Genomic DNA, 16,536 nt, shown 5'->3' with positions numbered 1-16,536 from the left:
GTTATTAACCCAGTGCCACCACGTTCACCACCAAACCCCAAGTGCCACATCCACACACTTTCTGAACACTTTCAGGGATGGTGATTCCACCATTTCCTTGGGCAGCCTGTTCCGATGCCTCACCACCTTTTCACTGAACCCTTTCTTTATTCCCTTCTCCTTGCAAAGGGGCATCCATTCTTTACACCACGTTGGGTCAGAGGGACACAGAAGTGCAGACCTGGGGCTTGGTCAGAATCCCAAGGGGGAAATACTTGCTAGTCACAGTAGCCATGGCTCTCAGTGTGCACCATGTCTGGTGTGGGACCACCAGCCATGGACATCGCAGCCTTCCCTCTGCTCCGCAACGATGATGGAGCATCCCAGCTGCAGTGGTACCAGTGATTTTTGGGATGGCCTTCCCTTTCAGACAACAGACCCCAAGACTCCACTTGCCACCAGCCACAGACAACCCACCAGGTGGCTGCAGCTCTCCCTCCTCTGGTCCAGCTTGAACACAGGACCAAGACTCAGCTCCAGGGTCCTTTTTCTGAAGGCTGATCCAAAGATGGTGACCACCAGCCACATGGCATGCAGTTCACTCCAGAACACGGCTGTGCCATCTGTTAGCCAGATGAGAGGGCCATTCCCAGTGTGGGAGGCAGTGTATCTGCACCCCAAAGAGCAGAGAGAGGAGTGGGAGGGTGAGTGGGGGAGTCTGGGAACAGCGTTTGTTTGCATTGCACCTGGAGAAAATATCACAACACTGCATTTCTGGGGCTAACTGGGGGAGAGACTGAGCTTCCCAGAAAGAAATAACTTTCTGCCTTGGGGAAAAAACCAAAACCACAACCTGTAGTACAACAACCACAGGATTTGTAGCTGAAATGGTGCCTTCTCTACCCAGAGCACCCTCATGCTCCCCCAGCAAACCCCATGCTGAAGCTTAACACGAGCAGCCAATCCATGCAGAGGACAGGGGAAACTGAGACACACACAGGCTCCAGCATTTGCATTAAGGGAGGACAGCCCAGGGGGTTCTCTTACTCCCTCAGCACCAGACAAAATCCTCTTTTGAGCTTTATCACATCCCATCTCCCACCAAAACATGGTGACCTCCACATCCACATCCTAACCAGAATTCCAGCTCAGGCCTGCAGAGCAGGCATGCTCTCTGCACTATTCACCACAACACATTCCAAGACATCCCAAGTGAATGACAGCCAGACAGTACTTTAAAGTAAATCTAGATACCAAGTTTTAAAGCCACTTCAGTGTCAAGGACGGGGAAAAGTCAGCAGATGTGAGTACATGCCATCACCACAGAGTACAAAAGCTCCATGGTAGCATCTTCCTGCAAAGGGATTTTTCCTGCCCACAGACCACTGGGATGGAGCTGGCACCATTCAGCTGGCAAGGCTGGGGGCTCAGGAGGAGGAGGGATGGGGAGCACAGGCACCATGTGCTTTCCTGGGTTGAGCAGAGCTCACCAAAGCTACTGTGAGCCCCTAAAACCTTTACACCACAGCACGGCCCCAGCAAAGCCCCTACGTCCAGCCCCAGGTGCCACCATCACTGTCATGCCCCATCTCCAGACCCAGTGTCATCACCACTGCCCATGCCCCATCCATCCCAGCTCACCCATCCATTCCAGCCCACAACCTGAGCTCACCCCAGAAAACCCCGAGCACATTTATTTACATCAGATCAGTTCCCTGAGCTGGTCCGTGGGCAGGAATGAGTAACAGGGACAGGAATATCTCGAGCAGATGTTGTCACCGAATACAACATATCGTCAGGCTGCTGGTGGCTTTAAATCATTCCGGTGCCTGGCAGTTGCTTCCCAGCCCTGGGCTGCTCGCCCAGCTGCTGCTCAACAGCTCTGAGCCCTGGGGTGGCTCCTCCTGCACCCAATGAGCGCTCAAGCTCCAGGCACTGGTCACCACGAGGTAGGAATGTCACAAAACCACCCCAGAAAGTCCACAGCAATCACCACTGTCTTTTCTCCTGCCCAACTTCAGCTCTGGGGATTTAAGAGCCCTCTTGCCCAACACATCTCCAGGGTTGCCTGCACACAAGGATTCACAGGGAAGATGGATTTCACAGCTCCAGCCCAAAGCAACTCCTTGAGAGCAGCAGCAGAGCAATGCAGCACTGTGAAAGCAGTGGCACAGAAGATGTCGTGCCTGCAGCAAGCAGGGAAAAGGCAGTGAATCCCCAACCAAGCAGCCTCTAAAAGCATAGGAGGGGAAATGCAGGCAGCCTGTGCTCTGCTGCCCTTTCCTGTGGCCTCCCTGGCTGCCGGGTGGAGAAGCAGCTTTGCTCATTAGCGGGTTATTCCTGGCACACTCCCCCTGCATCAGCTCCCCGGCAGGGCTGCGGGAGCAGCTCGCTGGGTTTTGAAGCCTTCGGGGTTGCACAGCGCTCCAGAGGCGCAAATCTTCCTTTAAAGAAATCTCCCTCGGCAGATAAATGGTGCTGGGTAACTGGGGTCATTAGGCTAATGAGCAGCTACCGCCAGCCTGGAAGCAAAGCAAAAAATCACCACAGAGCCTACCAGAGCCTGTTAGCCTCAAAATCTGACCCATCTCCAGCAGTTGCTGTCACTCTCAAGGGAAGAATCAGGTCCATGAGTCAGCAGGATCAATCACCCGCCGGCCTTCCCATCAAAATCTCTCATCTAAGCACTGGGGGAGCAGATTTGCAGGTCACCTGCACCAAGGAAGCCGAGAAGGGGCTGTTCCACCTCTGTCTCCCCTCTATCAGCCCCTTCGTTACCACGGCGTCACTCCACTCACGCTTCAGGAGCGGGGAGGTTTTTTCTCTTCTTTCCCAGCACTGCTCCATTTCCTACCACCATGTCCTTGACAGGGAGCCACATGTCCTGCTGTCCATTCTGGTGGAGATTGAGCCACGTTTCGGCATGACAGCCAATTCACTGTGATACAGAAATGCTGATGGGTCGGGCATCAAAGCTAACTCAGCCTTTTAGTCCTTCCTAACACGGCCATCTGGGAAAGCAACCAGGGAAAGATGCAATTTTCCCTTTGCAAAGCCTTCAGAGGTGGGATCAGCTGGAACTCCCAGCCTGCTACATCCAGTGGTTATAAAAGAAAGCCCACATATAAATAACCTCTCAGCAGGAGCCAAAACTCCAGCAGTAACCCCATGGTTTGAAGTGAACGAGGCCAATTTCCTCCTTTGTAGCTCTTGACACATGTTGGCTGCGTGCCCCCTTCTTGCCTTGTTCCTAGAGCAGAAGGCTCTGGGCTGCGGAGCCGAGGACAATAAGGAAACGAGTGGTGTCATTCCCAAGGACTCCCAACACAGCTCTGTCAGCAGCTCTGGAGGCAGCCAATTCCAGCACGGCTGGAGAAAAAGAACCATGGCGAGAGGATCAGGCAAGAGCCGGTAGCTGCCTGCACGTCCCTGCCACCTCCCTGAGCTGTCCATGTCATGCTGGCTGCCATTGCCTGGAAAGAAACAAGCCCTGCAGAACAAGGGCTGGGAAACAACTTCTCCCCAGGGTTTTGGGTATGAACAGGTCCCTACTCAAGCACTGGGCTTCCCACATATCCTAAAAATCCCTGGGGAAAACAAAGAACAGGGTGAACACTAGCTCCAAAGCCAGCTTTGGAGGGGTTGAAAAAGCAGTAACTGTTTTCACCAAAACAGCTCCACTGGGAGTTTCTCCATCCAAAGTCTGGCCTTAAGACAAGGAACCTCACAGGAGTCAAAATCCCAAACATGTCTTCAAAGCAGAAGGCTGGGACACCCCCACATCTCACCCTAGTTCTCCCCCACATCAAGAAACATTCCTAAGAGTGTCTGTGGCCATCTCCTGTTGGACTTGGACCCAGTAAAAGGACTGGGAGATCTCACCTCTTTGAGCTGGAGTCACACAGGAATCCCTCTGCTGCATGCACAGCCAAGTTTCATCCCTTCCCCCAGCAGTAGAAAAATGGCTAAAAAAAAAGGCAACCATGCTTTCACTCCAGGTAAAGGATTAATGGTGCAGGACACCTGGTACCTGGGAGTCCCACTGAGGCTGTAGGACCAGCACTGGAGGCACCACGCAGGTCTGCAATCCTGGATTAGGGCAAGTAGGTCCACAAAGGTGACACCAAAGCCACCCTACAAACTGTTGGATAAGCCAGCAGCAGCAGGGACAGTGCACAGATGTATTTTTTGGGTGTATTTCTTTTTTGGCAGCTGCCACTGGTGGGGTGTCACCACCCCACTGTCTCCATTGTCACCTGACCCCAAGCACTCCCTCTGTTGCTACACTGTCCTTCCACAGAACCGCAAAGGCATTTTCACACCAGTTTTGGTGTGAACACACTGCAGGGTCCCCCATCTTACGACACCCCCTCTCTATCAGGTCACCCACGGCAGGGATGTCTGCTCTAAGCACACACAGGGCATCAGTACACTGTGTCTACGGAGAAATTCAGGAGAAAAAAAATGCACCGGTGGCTTGCACCCCCTCTCCCGCAGAGGGACACGGATGAATCCACCCTCCTGACTGCCCAAAACCACAGCACACGTGACCCAGAGAGGCTTTTCAGAAGAGCCGAGTCTCCAGCGGCTTCTGTTTGCCTTTCCCTTGTCTGCAGCAGCATCACATCTGGATGCTCGTCAGAAGAGAAGGAAAAAAAAAAACCCCTCCCTCCTCCTGCTGAACAACCTCTCAATCAAAACAAAGCCGGAGCGGCAGCCAAGAGCTGGGAGGCTCTTTTGTTTAATGCTCAACATCCCCCGGCTGGGCCAGCACGCCCCAGAGTGCCGGGAGCGGGTGCAGGGGCCCGGTGTGGGCAGTGTGGTGGGTGCAGGGCCGCTGAGGAAGGGGCCAGCTCAGCCACCATCCCCAAGGCCAGCTCGGCCATGCCACGGCAGCTGGTGGGGCAAAATCAGCGCTGCTCCTCCGTGCACGGCCATTTTGCTGAGCTCAGCTGCTCACTGAGAGCTGCCATTCCCTCCCAGCACCAGTGTCCCTGCAAAGCAAAGCAAAGCAAAGCAAAGCAAAGCAAAGCAAAGCAAACTAAACCTCAGCTCAGCTCCAGCCATCCCCAGTGACCCAGGGACTGACCCAGCCACTGATCGCCATGCTCATGAGTCCACCAGCACAAGCTCTTTTCTCTCCCTGCTGCGAGTATTTTAAGCTCCCACTGCTGCCCCTCCAAATATTTTTTGGAGCTCCAAGGATCTGCCCAGGCACTGACCACAGCCAAAGGCAAACCTTCTCAAGGGGCTCAGCCCATCCCATCCCAGAGATCCGGGAAAGTCTCAGCAGGGTTATCACCAGTGGGTGTCATCAAGATCAGCCCCATCCCTGGAGAAGTTATCGCCTGTGCCCCAAAACACTGATGGCATAAACTCTGAGGAGAGCACATAACAAGCCAGGACACAGCCAAGATCCACATCAAGAAAAAGGATATTTGGGATATTCAGCTCCTGAGGCTTCACCCCAGAAAGCAGCAACCAGAACCATGGGGTCACACTGGCAAAAGATATCCAATGGAGCCCAAGGGCCATGTTTACAGACTCCATCACTGCTGTGTCAGACATGGGAGCAAAGGTGAACTCGCCTATGGACAGAGCCATGGAGCACAACTGACATGGAAAAGTGTCTGGCAAAACCCAAAGCTCCTTCCTACACCCAACAAGGACTCGATGGCTGCCAAACCCTAGAGCAAGATATTGGAAGAACACAAAAGCAGAAGTAGAGGCAAGTGGGGTGAGCTGGTTGGGGCAAGAGCTGGCTGCGGCACTGAAGCACCTCATCAAGGAAAAACACTCCCTGCCAAAGTGCTTATTATTCCAGCCATGGAGATACAACAGAGCCTCCTGGCTGGCAGCTCCTGGCTCAGCACACATCTCTTTTGTCTGACCTCCAGGGAGGTCACCCACCCCAGGCTTCAGCAGTGGAGGGACAGACAGTCTCCCTTTCTTCATCCGCAGATGGAGACCAGCTTCCCTGCCCAAAACGGAAGTGGGAGCAGTACAGGGTTAAGCAAAGGACAAGCTGACGGAGACCAAAGGTTGGGCTGAGTCACACTGTGGCTGTTCCTGTTTCAGTCTGAGCAAGTTTCTCGCTTGCCAAGCAGGGTTTGTCCCCAGGCCAGAATGAACCTGCCACCTTAATCCTCTCGATGCACTGCCTGGAGGAGCTGCCCTCCCTCCCACAGCCAGCACATACCTCTGCTCTTGGCTTGTCCTTTGGACTCCACATGCAGTTTTTGGGACATCGTTGCAGCTTTCGGGAGACCGAGCCCAAGGCCACATCCCCCACTGCACCCCACTGGTCCTCCACCCTGCCCCAGGCATCCACCCAGCCTCAGTCTCTTCCTCAAGACACAAAGCTTTCCCACCCCTTACCATGCAGACACCTTTCTTCTCCTCGCCCACGGCTTTCCCGACCCAAAGGAAGCCACCCAGCTGCCCCCAGGAGGCTGATGAAACACAGACAATGCTTCCTCCTAAGTGACACATGTTCCTGCAGATCCAGACATCAAATCCCTTCTCAAAACAGGGATCAGCCCTCCAGACTGAGCTTTCAGCAAGGGGGTTATGTTTGAATCTGGACAAGTAAAATGGCAGCACCATTCTCACCGGGTGTCAGCATGAGAAGATAGAATCATTTGGGTTAGAAGCGACCTTAATGCCCATCTTTTTCCACCTCTTGCAATGGGTAGGGACACATCCCACTAGACCAGGTTGCTTCAAGCCCTGTCCAACCCGGCCTGGAACACTTCTAGGGATGGGGCAGCCACAGCTTCTCAAGAGAAACCCGTGCCAGGACCCCACCACCCTCACAGGAAAGTGTGTCTTCCCAGTATCCCATCTAAACCTGCCCTCTGGCAAGGTGAAGCCATTTCCCCTTGTCCTGGCACTCCTTGATCAAAGTCCCTCTCCAGCTCTCCTGGTGACCATTTAGGCACTGGAAGGGGCTTTGAAGTCTCCCTGGAGCCTTCTCTTCTCCAGGTGAACACCCTCATCTCTCCCAGCCTGGCTCCAGAGCAGAGGGGCTCCAGCCCTCAGAGCATCTCCATGGCCTCCTGTGGACTCACTCCAGCAGTTCCACGTTCTTCTCATGTTGGGATGCCATGGCTGGAGGCAGCTCTGCAGGTGCAATCTCACCTGAGTGGGGCAGAGGGGCAAAATCCCCCCCACCTCCCCTGCTGCCCACACAGGGGGAACAAGCCCAGGACACAGAGGGGTTTCCAGGTGCCAGTACACATGACCAGGGTGTGTGGAGCCTCTCGTCCATCAACACCACACATCACATCGGTATCTCCAAATGCAAAGAGTTCCTGTAGCAGTATCAGTGAAAGAAATAAATTTTTAATTGCAAGAACACAGCAAAGCCATGCAGGGTATGACCCAAGGTCCAGCCAGCTCCAGTGTTGGCTGTCACAGCAGCCAGCACAGATGGCTATGAGGGAAACTAACAGCCAAGCATGTTGAGGTATTTCCCAAACCAATTCCCAAGCTTCTGTCCTCCTCATGCTTTTCCCAAGCCAAAACACATTGCCCTGTACACCCCCCTGATGAGTTTCTCCTCTACAAACCCACTCAGGTGCCCCAAATCACAGGTGGACTTTCAGCATCCACAGCTTTTAGCAGCAGCACTCCAGTCCATCATGCAGAAGAGCATCTGCTGCTCTTCCTGGTTTCATCCACTTTGGTTCCACTGCCAGAACAGACAAAGGAAGAAGATGTCGCCACATCACTCCTGAATTTTACAGGCTTCAATCAGCTGCCCCAGGATGCCACTGTGCCCTCTCCACCCATCCCAGTGCCCACACTGTGATCCCCATACCAAAGCAGAAATCCTCCCAGGGAACCTCTGGCTGCAAACATGGTGACAATGCTTTTCATACTCCCCCGCCACTGTCCTGACACCCTGGCACATGTTGATGGCAACAGGGCCAATCTGACCCAAACACACACACTTGTGATGCTCACCCTGTGTGTGACATACACACGGCTTCACAGGCACACGCCACCAACAGCCCATGTGCAGCTGGCACGGAGGAAAGCATAGAACCTCCACATACTTAAAGCTTTCCCCATCTAAACCAGAAATCACATCAGCCACTGTGATTCCTCAGAAACCAGAGAAGAGTCCTGAAAAGTGGCCACATCCAGACACAGAGTAGCCACCCAGAGCCCAGCATCACCCAGATGGACAGGCTCACCCCACTGGACATCTGCCATTGACAGGGCTTTTCATGCCTCTGCTGACCTGGAAGAGCAGCTTGGCCAGCTCAGCATCACTGCCACTTGTTAGTAGAAGAGTGACACATCAAACATCACCCACAGCCACCCACCAGCCCTTGATAACCACCACAAGTGGGACAGAGCCCATACACCATTGACAGACCTGGGAACGAGGCGGTGACTCCTGTCAGCCCTGCTCCTTGTGCTCACCCACATGCCCATGCAGATCCCACATCCACTAACGTGTTAAGGGATCCTTCTCTGCACATGATGCAACTGGAGAGAAATACAATCCTTTGGGAGCTGCAGGAAACCTTGACACACAAGGTGAAGCCAGCATGACACAGAGCACAGCACACACTCTTTGTGTCCCCTTGGGATATGTAGCAGACAAAGCACTAGGACATCACCTTGACATCAGACTGACAGAGGCCAGAGAGGCCTGGACCTATTCCACACAGCCAAAGCACTGAGGGAAACCAAATCTCAGCAGGATGGCACAGAGAACACAGTCTGCAGGTGATTTGCTCACACATGGTTACCAGAAGCCAAGCTTGACCAGTGTCATTCCACTGCCATGTCCAGACAGCAGCACATCACATGGCCAAACCACACTCATGCCAAAACCAGGAGGCACCAGCCACATATCAGTACTGGTCCCAGCAGTACAAGACACATAGTCCCACCCCCCTGTCACCCACAACACCATGTCACAGCAAAACCATGTGAGCAGCAGCAATGGCACCCATGTCCCAACCCCTTTCTTACCTTTTCTGACTTCACCTTTTTCAGCTGCCGGCACTCGCTTTCTCCATCCTCCAGCTCCGACTTTACTCCCAAGGGATTGAGCGCAGCTCCCGTGTCAATAGCTATACTCCCAAGCTGCTCAGCAGCAGCAGGCTCTGTCCCCTGGCCCCCGTCATACTGTCCCACCCTCACTGCCAGGGCCAGGGGCTGCAGCACGCTGGGCTCCTTCTCTGCCGCAGTCCCCGCACCCTCACTCCTTTCCTTCTTGCTTTTGGATGAGCCACCCTCCTTCTCCTTCTTGGAGCCAGCCACACTGCGAGACGCCTTGGCTGACTTCTCCGAGCTCTTCGGGGTGACGGCGGGCACCAAACCACCCGAGTTCGCACCATCCCCAGAGCGTCCTTGAACCTCCTTCTTGCCACCAGCTCCCTCACTGGGAGTGAACAGGGAGGACCCTGGGGTCGGCTTCCCACTGTCCTTACCAGTCTTGCTCCTTTTCGACTTTGATTTGCCCTCCTTGCCTTGCGGGCCTGGCACTGGGCTCACAAACTTGATGTTATCCGGTAGTGTTGCCACTGCGTTGGGTGCCGGGAGCCCCACCTCCTTGGAGCCCGACATTTCCAATTTCTGCTGATCCTTCTCCAAATCAGCGTCCAGGTCAATGATGAGATTCCCTACACCAATGTCCCACTCATCCCCACTGTCATACGTCTCAACCGGGTTCGCATCAATTCCTTTCCCTCCGGAAGCTCCGCTGCTCAAGGACATCTTAGAGTTAACGGCCCCTCACGATTCAAGGCTCTTCCCTGCCTCTACGCCCTGGGGGTCACCTACGTCCTTGGGGGGCTTCCAGTGGTCCGGGTCTGCCCAGGTGACGGCATCGCTGCTGGAAGGGAGAGCAAAGAGAACAGGGTTACACATGAAGAGCCATGGACAGGCACACCTGCAGGCAGGAGAGTGCAGGGCAGAGTGAAACCCCCAACCTCCCAAATCCCCCTCGCAGCATCCTTCTGCCACCCCCCGGGCTGGGGCTGCTCCACAGCCGCCCCCGCAGCAGCGGCCATCTGGCACCGGTCCTCGATCAATACCAGCCCTGGCAGGTCACGGCTCTCAGCTCCAACAAGACATTACTCACACATTTCCCCGCTCACCATTTCCCTCTGAATTATCGAGCGCTGCCCCTGGGAGGGAGGATTGATTTCTCTCCTGCCAATGCCACCCAGAGGGAGGGCTCCTCTCCACGCCAGCCTCGCTGCGAGGGACAAGAGCTGCTCACCAGGGAAGTCAAGTGCCTTGGTGGGAAATAAATCCCAGGCTTCAGAGTGCCTGTGACACTTGGGACGTGTCAGAGCAATCACCAAAGGCCAAATTGCAGTGGGAAGCATAAGGGTTCCCATCCCACACCTCTGGGCAGAGCAACACAGTACCCAGATTTGGAGCGTTTACCACCATCGCCTCTGGCCATGATAAGCTTCCAATGAGAAACGGAGATGCAATTGTATAAGTAGCCAGTCTTAACTGGGAAGAGGGGCTCAGCCCTACCTGCCCACGGCACAGCTGACCCTGGCAAGCCCAAAATATCTCCTCCTTGCTTCCCAGCCTCGCCCCCAGGGAGAGAAACAAAAAAGACACCCACACGCAACCTGACACAGCACCCGAGTCATGGCAATTACCCTGACGAGACATAATTAACACATGTAACAGCTTCTTCCCAGCACCGCCCAGCAAGGCCACCTGCTCTCCAGAATCCTTAAGAAATCCTTGACCACCCATTTGGATGAGGCTTCTCTCCAGCAGTAGTGTCCTCCCCATCCCCACCAAGCTCCAGGCCTGCCTGCTCCTGGTACAATTTACAAGTGACACTTCAAAAACAGGTGACTTAAAGAGAAATAAGAAGTAAAAAAAAAAAAAAAAAAAAAAAAAAAAAAAAAAAAAAAAAAAAAACCCACACCACACACACACACACACAAATTTCTTCAAACCCCAGCAGGCAGGAGCCTGGAAAGCAGCTTCACGGTGCGTTTCCAGAGACACAAACACTGTAAAAATGCCAGGGATTCTTTCATCAGCCAGGCTGCCGCAGCCAGACCATTTTCCATCTGCTCCCCACAGCATCCTCAGCTCTGTACAGCTAATAATCCGCTCTCTGACAGGTCATTACGGAGATTTTTAACCCCAGGAGCTGGGGGGCTTGCGTGCAAGCTGGAAATGAAAAGCACTGACCTCTCATTTCAGCGGCAGGGAAAGTGCCGAATCAGGAGATCACTTTGTGCACCGGAGTCGCTAACGGCTTCCCAAAGCTGACCTGCGTGTTTCTATGGCCGCCTCCTCCTCCTACTCCAGCACCTGCTCCCCAGTTCCAAGCTGGTGTGCCCAATCCCATCAACCTGGCTCTCCAGAGCCTCTCTCCAAATCACCAATGGGGCCAGCAGTTGGCAGCGACCATCTCACCACTGCAGGACACTCTTTGTGCCATGGATCCAAGGCAATTCCTTTGTGCAGGTGGACAAAGCCAGTAACGAGCTGGATGAACCAGATTTTTGGCTGATACGAGTCCCTTCCCAGCCCTAAGCTGAGGCATGGAATCCAGGAACAATGCCAATGAACCAGTGGACCACCAATGACCACTGATGCCCAGGAAAAACCCACAGGAGATGAAAGCAGAGGATGAAATTCAGTATCCAAATCCAAGAGTTGCCGACACAAAGTTGGAGCAGGCAAAGAGCCATGGCAAGCTCAGGTCAGAGGGAAAAGCAGACAAGGATCTGACCTTGCAGTGACAGGAAAACAACAGACAATCCGCAGGGTTGTACTGCAACTTGTGCAGCATCACCTGCTCCATGCAACACCTGCACAATGCCAGCTTGGCCAGCTCTCCACTCCCACCACGGAGTTCACCTTGCTGCTCCAAACGTGCACATACACACGCACACATCTCCATAAGTATTATTTATACATGTGGAATAAGGACAGCAGATGAGCGGGACTTGGGTCTGAAACTCTGCAAACAGCAGCAGCTTTTGCCAATTCCTACCACAACAAAAGGAAGAAGGAGCCCAGAAGTCCGCTGGGTCCCTGGCAATTGGAGAGCCAGGAACAATCAAAGGGTTAGAAAACAAGAGGAGCAAAAACCCTCACCCTACGGAGAAGGGGCAGAGGGAGCCCAGGCTCTGCTAACGCAGACAGAAGGGAACCACAAACAGGACGGACAGGAACATGCTGGATTGGCAAGAGCAGGGTAAAGGCACGTTGTGACGAGAGTGAGGCAGAGAACTCAAGACATGCCACCACAGGAAGAGGGACTGAGGCAGGGATCAGCCCTTTCCAGAGCAGAGTTGGAGGCTGGGACCCTGGAATGTGATCTGGGGGGGGGATCTCCTGAATATGCTCCATTGCATGTGGCTCTAAAGCATTTCCCACAGCTTTTTCCCTCCCCAAAACTCCCATCCCAGCTCCCCATTTCTCTATTCCACTATTGCAGGCTCAGCCTCTGCAGCCAGAGGAGCATCTGGAGTCCCTCTCCCAAGCCAGACCCGCGGGGACCCCAACCTGACACACCATCATTATTTCGGGTGCCTAGGAGCCCCTGGCTACCACACCCCATGGCCCAGAGAAAGAGGTGCCTTCCCCACTGCCTCCTTTGCCCAAGCTGGAGAAGCACCGGGTGGTATCCAGATCCTTCCCACTCTCCTGCCGGGGGAGTAACGCTGCCACAAATCACAGCCTCTCAGAAAACAGAGTGAGGAGATTGATTCAGCTGTAAACGTGTCCTTCCCCTTACCTCCTGCCATCGCAGGATTGATCCCCGCACAACATGAAAAGCATGTGCTCACTTGTTGGCCTGGAGACCTGCCAACAAAGCGTTTTAAGAGCAGTCCTGGAGCGCAGATCCTACAAGGAGACAGCTTTCTGCTTGGGAATGCTGCACACACACAGCACCAGACATGAATAATTCAGCTCCATTAGGTGCTGAGACCTCTATAATCCACATCTACGGGCTGGGACAGAGCCAAACCCTATTCAGACACAAACCTGAAAGTTCACTTTCAGGGCTGCACACACACCTAGAGACAGCTCTTCCACCAGAACAGCTCCATTTCCATAAAGGAGCAAGGAGACTGTGCCAGCCCCTGGCTCTATGTGCTAAAACCAGTGCAGGATGCTCAGAACCTGCCGAACCCGCGCCGCTCCGGCTTTCTCTGCTGGTTGCCGGAGGCCAGGAGACCAAAGCTGGGAAGGACTGACCGCCCAAGGGCAACAAGATGTAGGAGAAAGCTCTTCTCCTGGCAGCAGCCAGCCCACACATAGGGAGACTGTCTCATAGCCATGTGCTCCAGCCTGCAGCGCTCCAGGATTAGCCTCTGGTGGCTTCCAGACATGACTGACTGCAATTTTCACCCTGATTAACTTTCAGGAATGCCCACAAGAAGGAGCGGCAAAGAGGACAGGGAAGGGGGGAGAAAAATCTGCAGGATGCAGCATTTCCTCCAGCGGGCACAAGGCAGGGAGCAGAAGGTTTGGTGAGATGGTTGCTCTGGCCGGGAGAGCAGAGCCCTCCGCACACTCCCTAAAGAGCCGAAGGCAGTGGTATAGAAGGGATGCTGCCCCCCCAGCTTGCCAAACCCCCAAAGGACTCCCCACAAGCCCCCAGCTGAGGCAGCAGCACCAGGGGCTGCAGTGCCGAGGCCCTTCCTCCAGCTGCTGGCAGCCAGTCGGCTGCTCTCCCCATCCACTGCCTCTGCATGAGATCCCTTTTTGTTTCCTTTTACGACTAAAGAAACTCGGGGCGGTGGGGGGGGACAGCACACTGCCTTCCCCACGCTGCTGCACTCACTCCCCACTCAGCTCCTACCACCGCGCCTGTAATCCCCCAGCTGGGCTTGTTTGGGTTGGATTTTTGTTAAGTAACTCCCATGTCTTTTCTGCAGATTTCTTTTTAAGATGTTCCCTTTCTCCCCGCCCCCTCTCTCTAGAGCTGGGGGAGAGAGGAGAGAAAAAAAGAGAGAGAGAAAAAAAGAGAAATGTTGAACGCGAGCCAGCTGGCACGAACAAGAGGAGACGGAGAAATCTGCACAAAGGAGCTTCCTCACTCACTTGCTGCTTTCAGCTCAAGAAATCACGCAGGGGAGGAGGGTTCACTCTCCCCCAGACATCAGTCAGGCTGTAGCAGACAAAGGAGATTTGCCATGACACCCTCCAGAACTGCCACCCAACGGGGGCAGGATCCCTCCACCGCCTGCACCCTGCGGGAGTCCGAGCTGTTGCAAAACACGCCAAGGCGCAGAGCTTCAAAACAGGCTGTTCAATGTGGAATTAAGCAAGATTTTGAATGGAGGAGTTGTGCTCCTGCCTCTGCACTCACACAAGGCGCCCGCAGAACTTCAGTGGCTCTCAGGGCTGAGCGGGACAGTGTCAGCAAGCTGCTAGGAGGGAGAAGGCTGAACCCAATTTGAATAAAATGGAGCCACCCTTCTTTTTTTAATATGGAGGTGCACCCCACCAAGACTACATCTTCCAGCATGCACTGCAGCCAGAGCGCTGAGAGAGGCACCAACAAACTTAGGCCAGGACTCCCAAGTTTCAGAAGGCTGAGCCTTGACACTGGAGATGAACCTGAGACGGGGCAGCACTCGAGAGATGAGTCATTTGTTGGCATTCTTGAAAAAAGCTTGAAATACTTCAGTACAGGCATGACAAAAGCAGGACATACAAGGTCACTGGAAGAGGCTGGAGATGGAGGAAAGTGGAGAGGTGAGCAGAGACCACTTTGGTGCAGGGCAGCCCGGCAATCACCCTACCTGAAGCATCAGCCACAACACCCACCTGCTCCCAAATACACACTCAGGCCTCAACTTCCACATTAATCATCAGGCAAAAGATGTTCCTGTGATCAAAATTCAACCTCACACGCACTCCCATTCACTCATAACCTTAAAACATGACTTTTCTAGCAAAACTCCACAAAACTGCAGCACATGTCAACGTCCGACAAAGCTGTCAATACAATAGACACACGGTGCCAGGGTGTTTGAAGAAAAATACCAGAATAGCTAAAACCTAGCATTTGCTTCTTATTGACACTTCTATAATCTCAATACAGTGAGGATCAACTCGATGTAGGGCGGAAAAACCCAGGGTTCTTGAACGTGTCTGGCTAGCAGAGACACCCTCTTGAGAACCCCTCACTTCTCTCAACTCCCAACAGGCACAGCCTGATACATGAAGCACACAAAAAGGGGGAACACAAAGAGCACCAAGAGTTTCAGGTTTTCCTTTATATCACTGAAATGAGGAAAACTGGAACAAGCACCTCTTTAATCCTCCCATCAGTTTTGCAAGTGTCATCACCAAAGTCCAAATTTTTTGTCTATTCATGCCGAGAGACTCCGCAGTTCAGATTTACAATTATTTGATTTTGATGTCTCCCAACTTGTACATTTTTTTCAAGGTATCACTTTCTGTATGTACTTCTGAATAAAATACAGCTCACATTTCTTCCACCAACTCACAAGGAAGTGCAAGAGTTTCATATTTCAAGAAAATTATCAGCAAGAGAACCATCCCATGGTCCTCAGCACATGGTTCTCAGGTCAAGCAGGAGGCACATTGATACCTACACCAAACCCTCCATTCCGTTCCTGTGAAGGATGGCTGGCAAACAGCACCTTCTCAGAACATCTGCTCACTCTCTTCCAAATTGCACTGCTGGAGTCACTTCTTCTCTGGGAAGCTGAGCAAGGGCCATTGTTACACACAAGCTTGAACATGTGTGTCTACAGGTCACAGAACCATAGAGCAGAGCACATTGGAAGGGACCTTGAAAGGTCACCTGCTCCAACCTTTTGAGAAAAAGGGAGATCAGGTGAGATTACCTACCACCCTGTCCAGTCACACCTTGAAAACCTCCACCAGCATGGACCCTTACTGTGTCCTGGAGGGGATTGCTCCCAGGAGTGGCTATAAAAAATTTCTTTCTTATATTGAGATGAAACATCTCTCAGTGCAATTTTTATCTGTTGCCCCTTGACTTCTCCATATGGCTCCTCTCTGTAGGTGCCCTTAAGTCCAGCAGTGTTTCTGCACACACAGCCTCCCTGCAAAGAGCTGTCTGACCTCCGGCCAGGTAGGAGCCAGGTTTGTAGGAAAGGCCATGGTGCTAGGATAACACAGGGGCATAGACTGGAGAGGCATCAAGCACAGCATGGGCAGGCAAGAGTCATCATGCCAGTGCTTTGTTACAGCTCTGACAGCAGGGTCCTTCCTGAGTGAGCCACATCCCCTTCCCAAGCCTTTGCCATGGAGATGATCAGGGAGTAGCAACGCTCAAGCTCAGGCCTGTTCATCCAAAAATGCCAGCATAGACATCTTCCAGCAAGCATGACCTTGTAGACTCTAAAATCTCAGGCAGCTGAATATGGCCAAGATTTTTCTAAGAGATCCCAAATCCACAAACACAAACTGGTGCCCAGTGTCTAAACTTTCTGCTGTATAGAGAAAGAGGAACTGAAAAATCCACAAGTATGGGAGAAAAAGTATTTGGTAGGTAAAAGGACAGAGCAGCTTCCTTCCTGCAAGCTCAGCTCTCAG

At 53.2% G+C, this 16,536-nt stretch overlaps 1 protein-coding gene across 2 annotated transcripts in view; it reads right to left on the bottom strand.

The window, feature by feature from the left end:
- The window catches only part of ZNF609 (zinc finger protein 609), a 60,652-nt gene that overhangs the window by 37,089 nt on the left and 7,027 nt on the right, over window positions 1-16,536 (bottom strand). For both annotated transcript variants that reach the window (XM_084214105.1, XM_084214104.1), the window contains exon 2: window positions 8,971-9,835. In XM_084214105.1, the coding sequence (XP_084070231.1) occupies window positions 8,971-9,717 (747 nt within the window). In that variant the 5' untranslated portion in view covers window positions 9,718-9,835. The remainder of the gene's footprint in view (window positions 1-8,970; window positions 9,836-16,536) is intronic.

Source organism: Fringilla coelebs (genome assembly GCF_963513975.1).
Source record: "Fringilla coelebs genome assembly, chromosome: 12".
Classification (NCBI taxonomy): Eukaryota; Metazoa; Chordata; class Aves; order Passeriformes; family Fringillidae; genus Fringilla; species Fringilla coelebs.
Note: the sequence above shows the minus strand (reverse complement) of the source record. Positions and strands in the feature narration are given on the sequence as shown.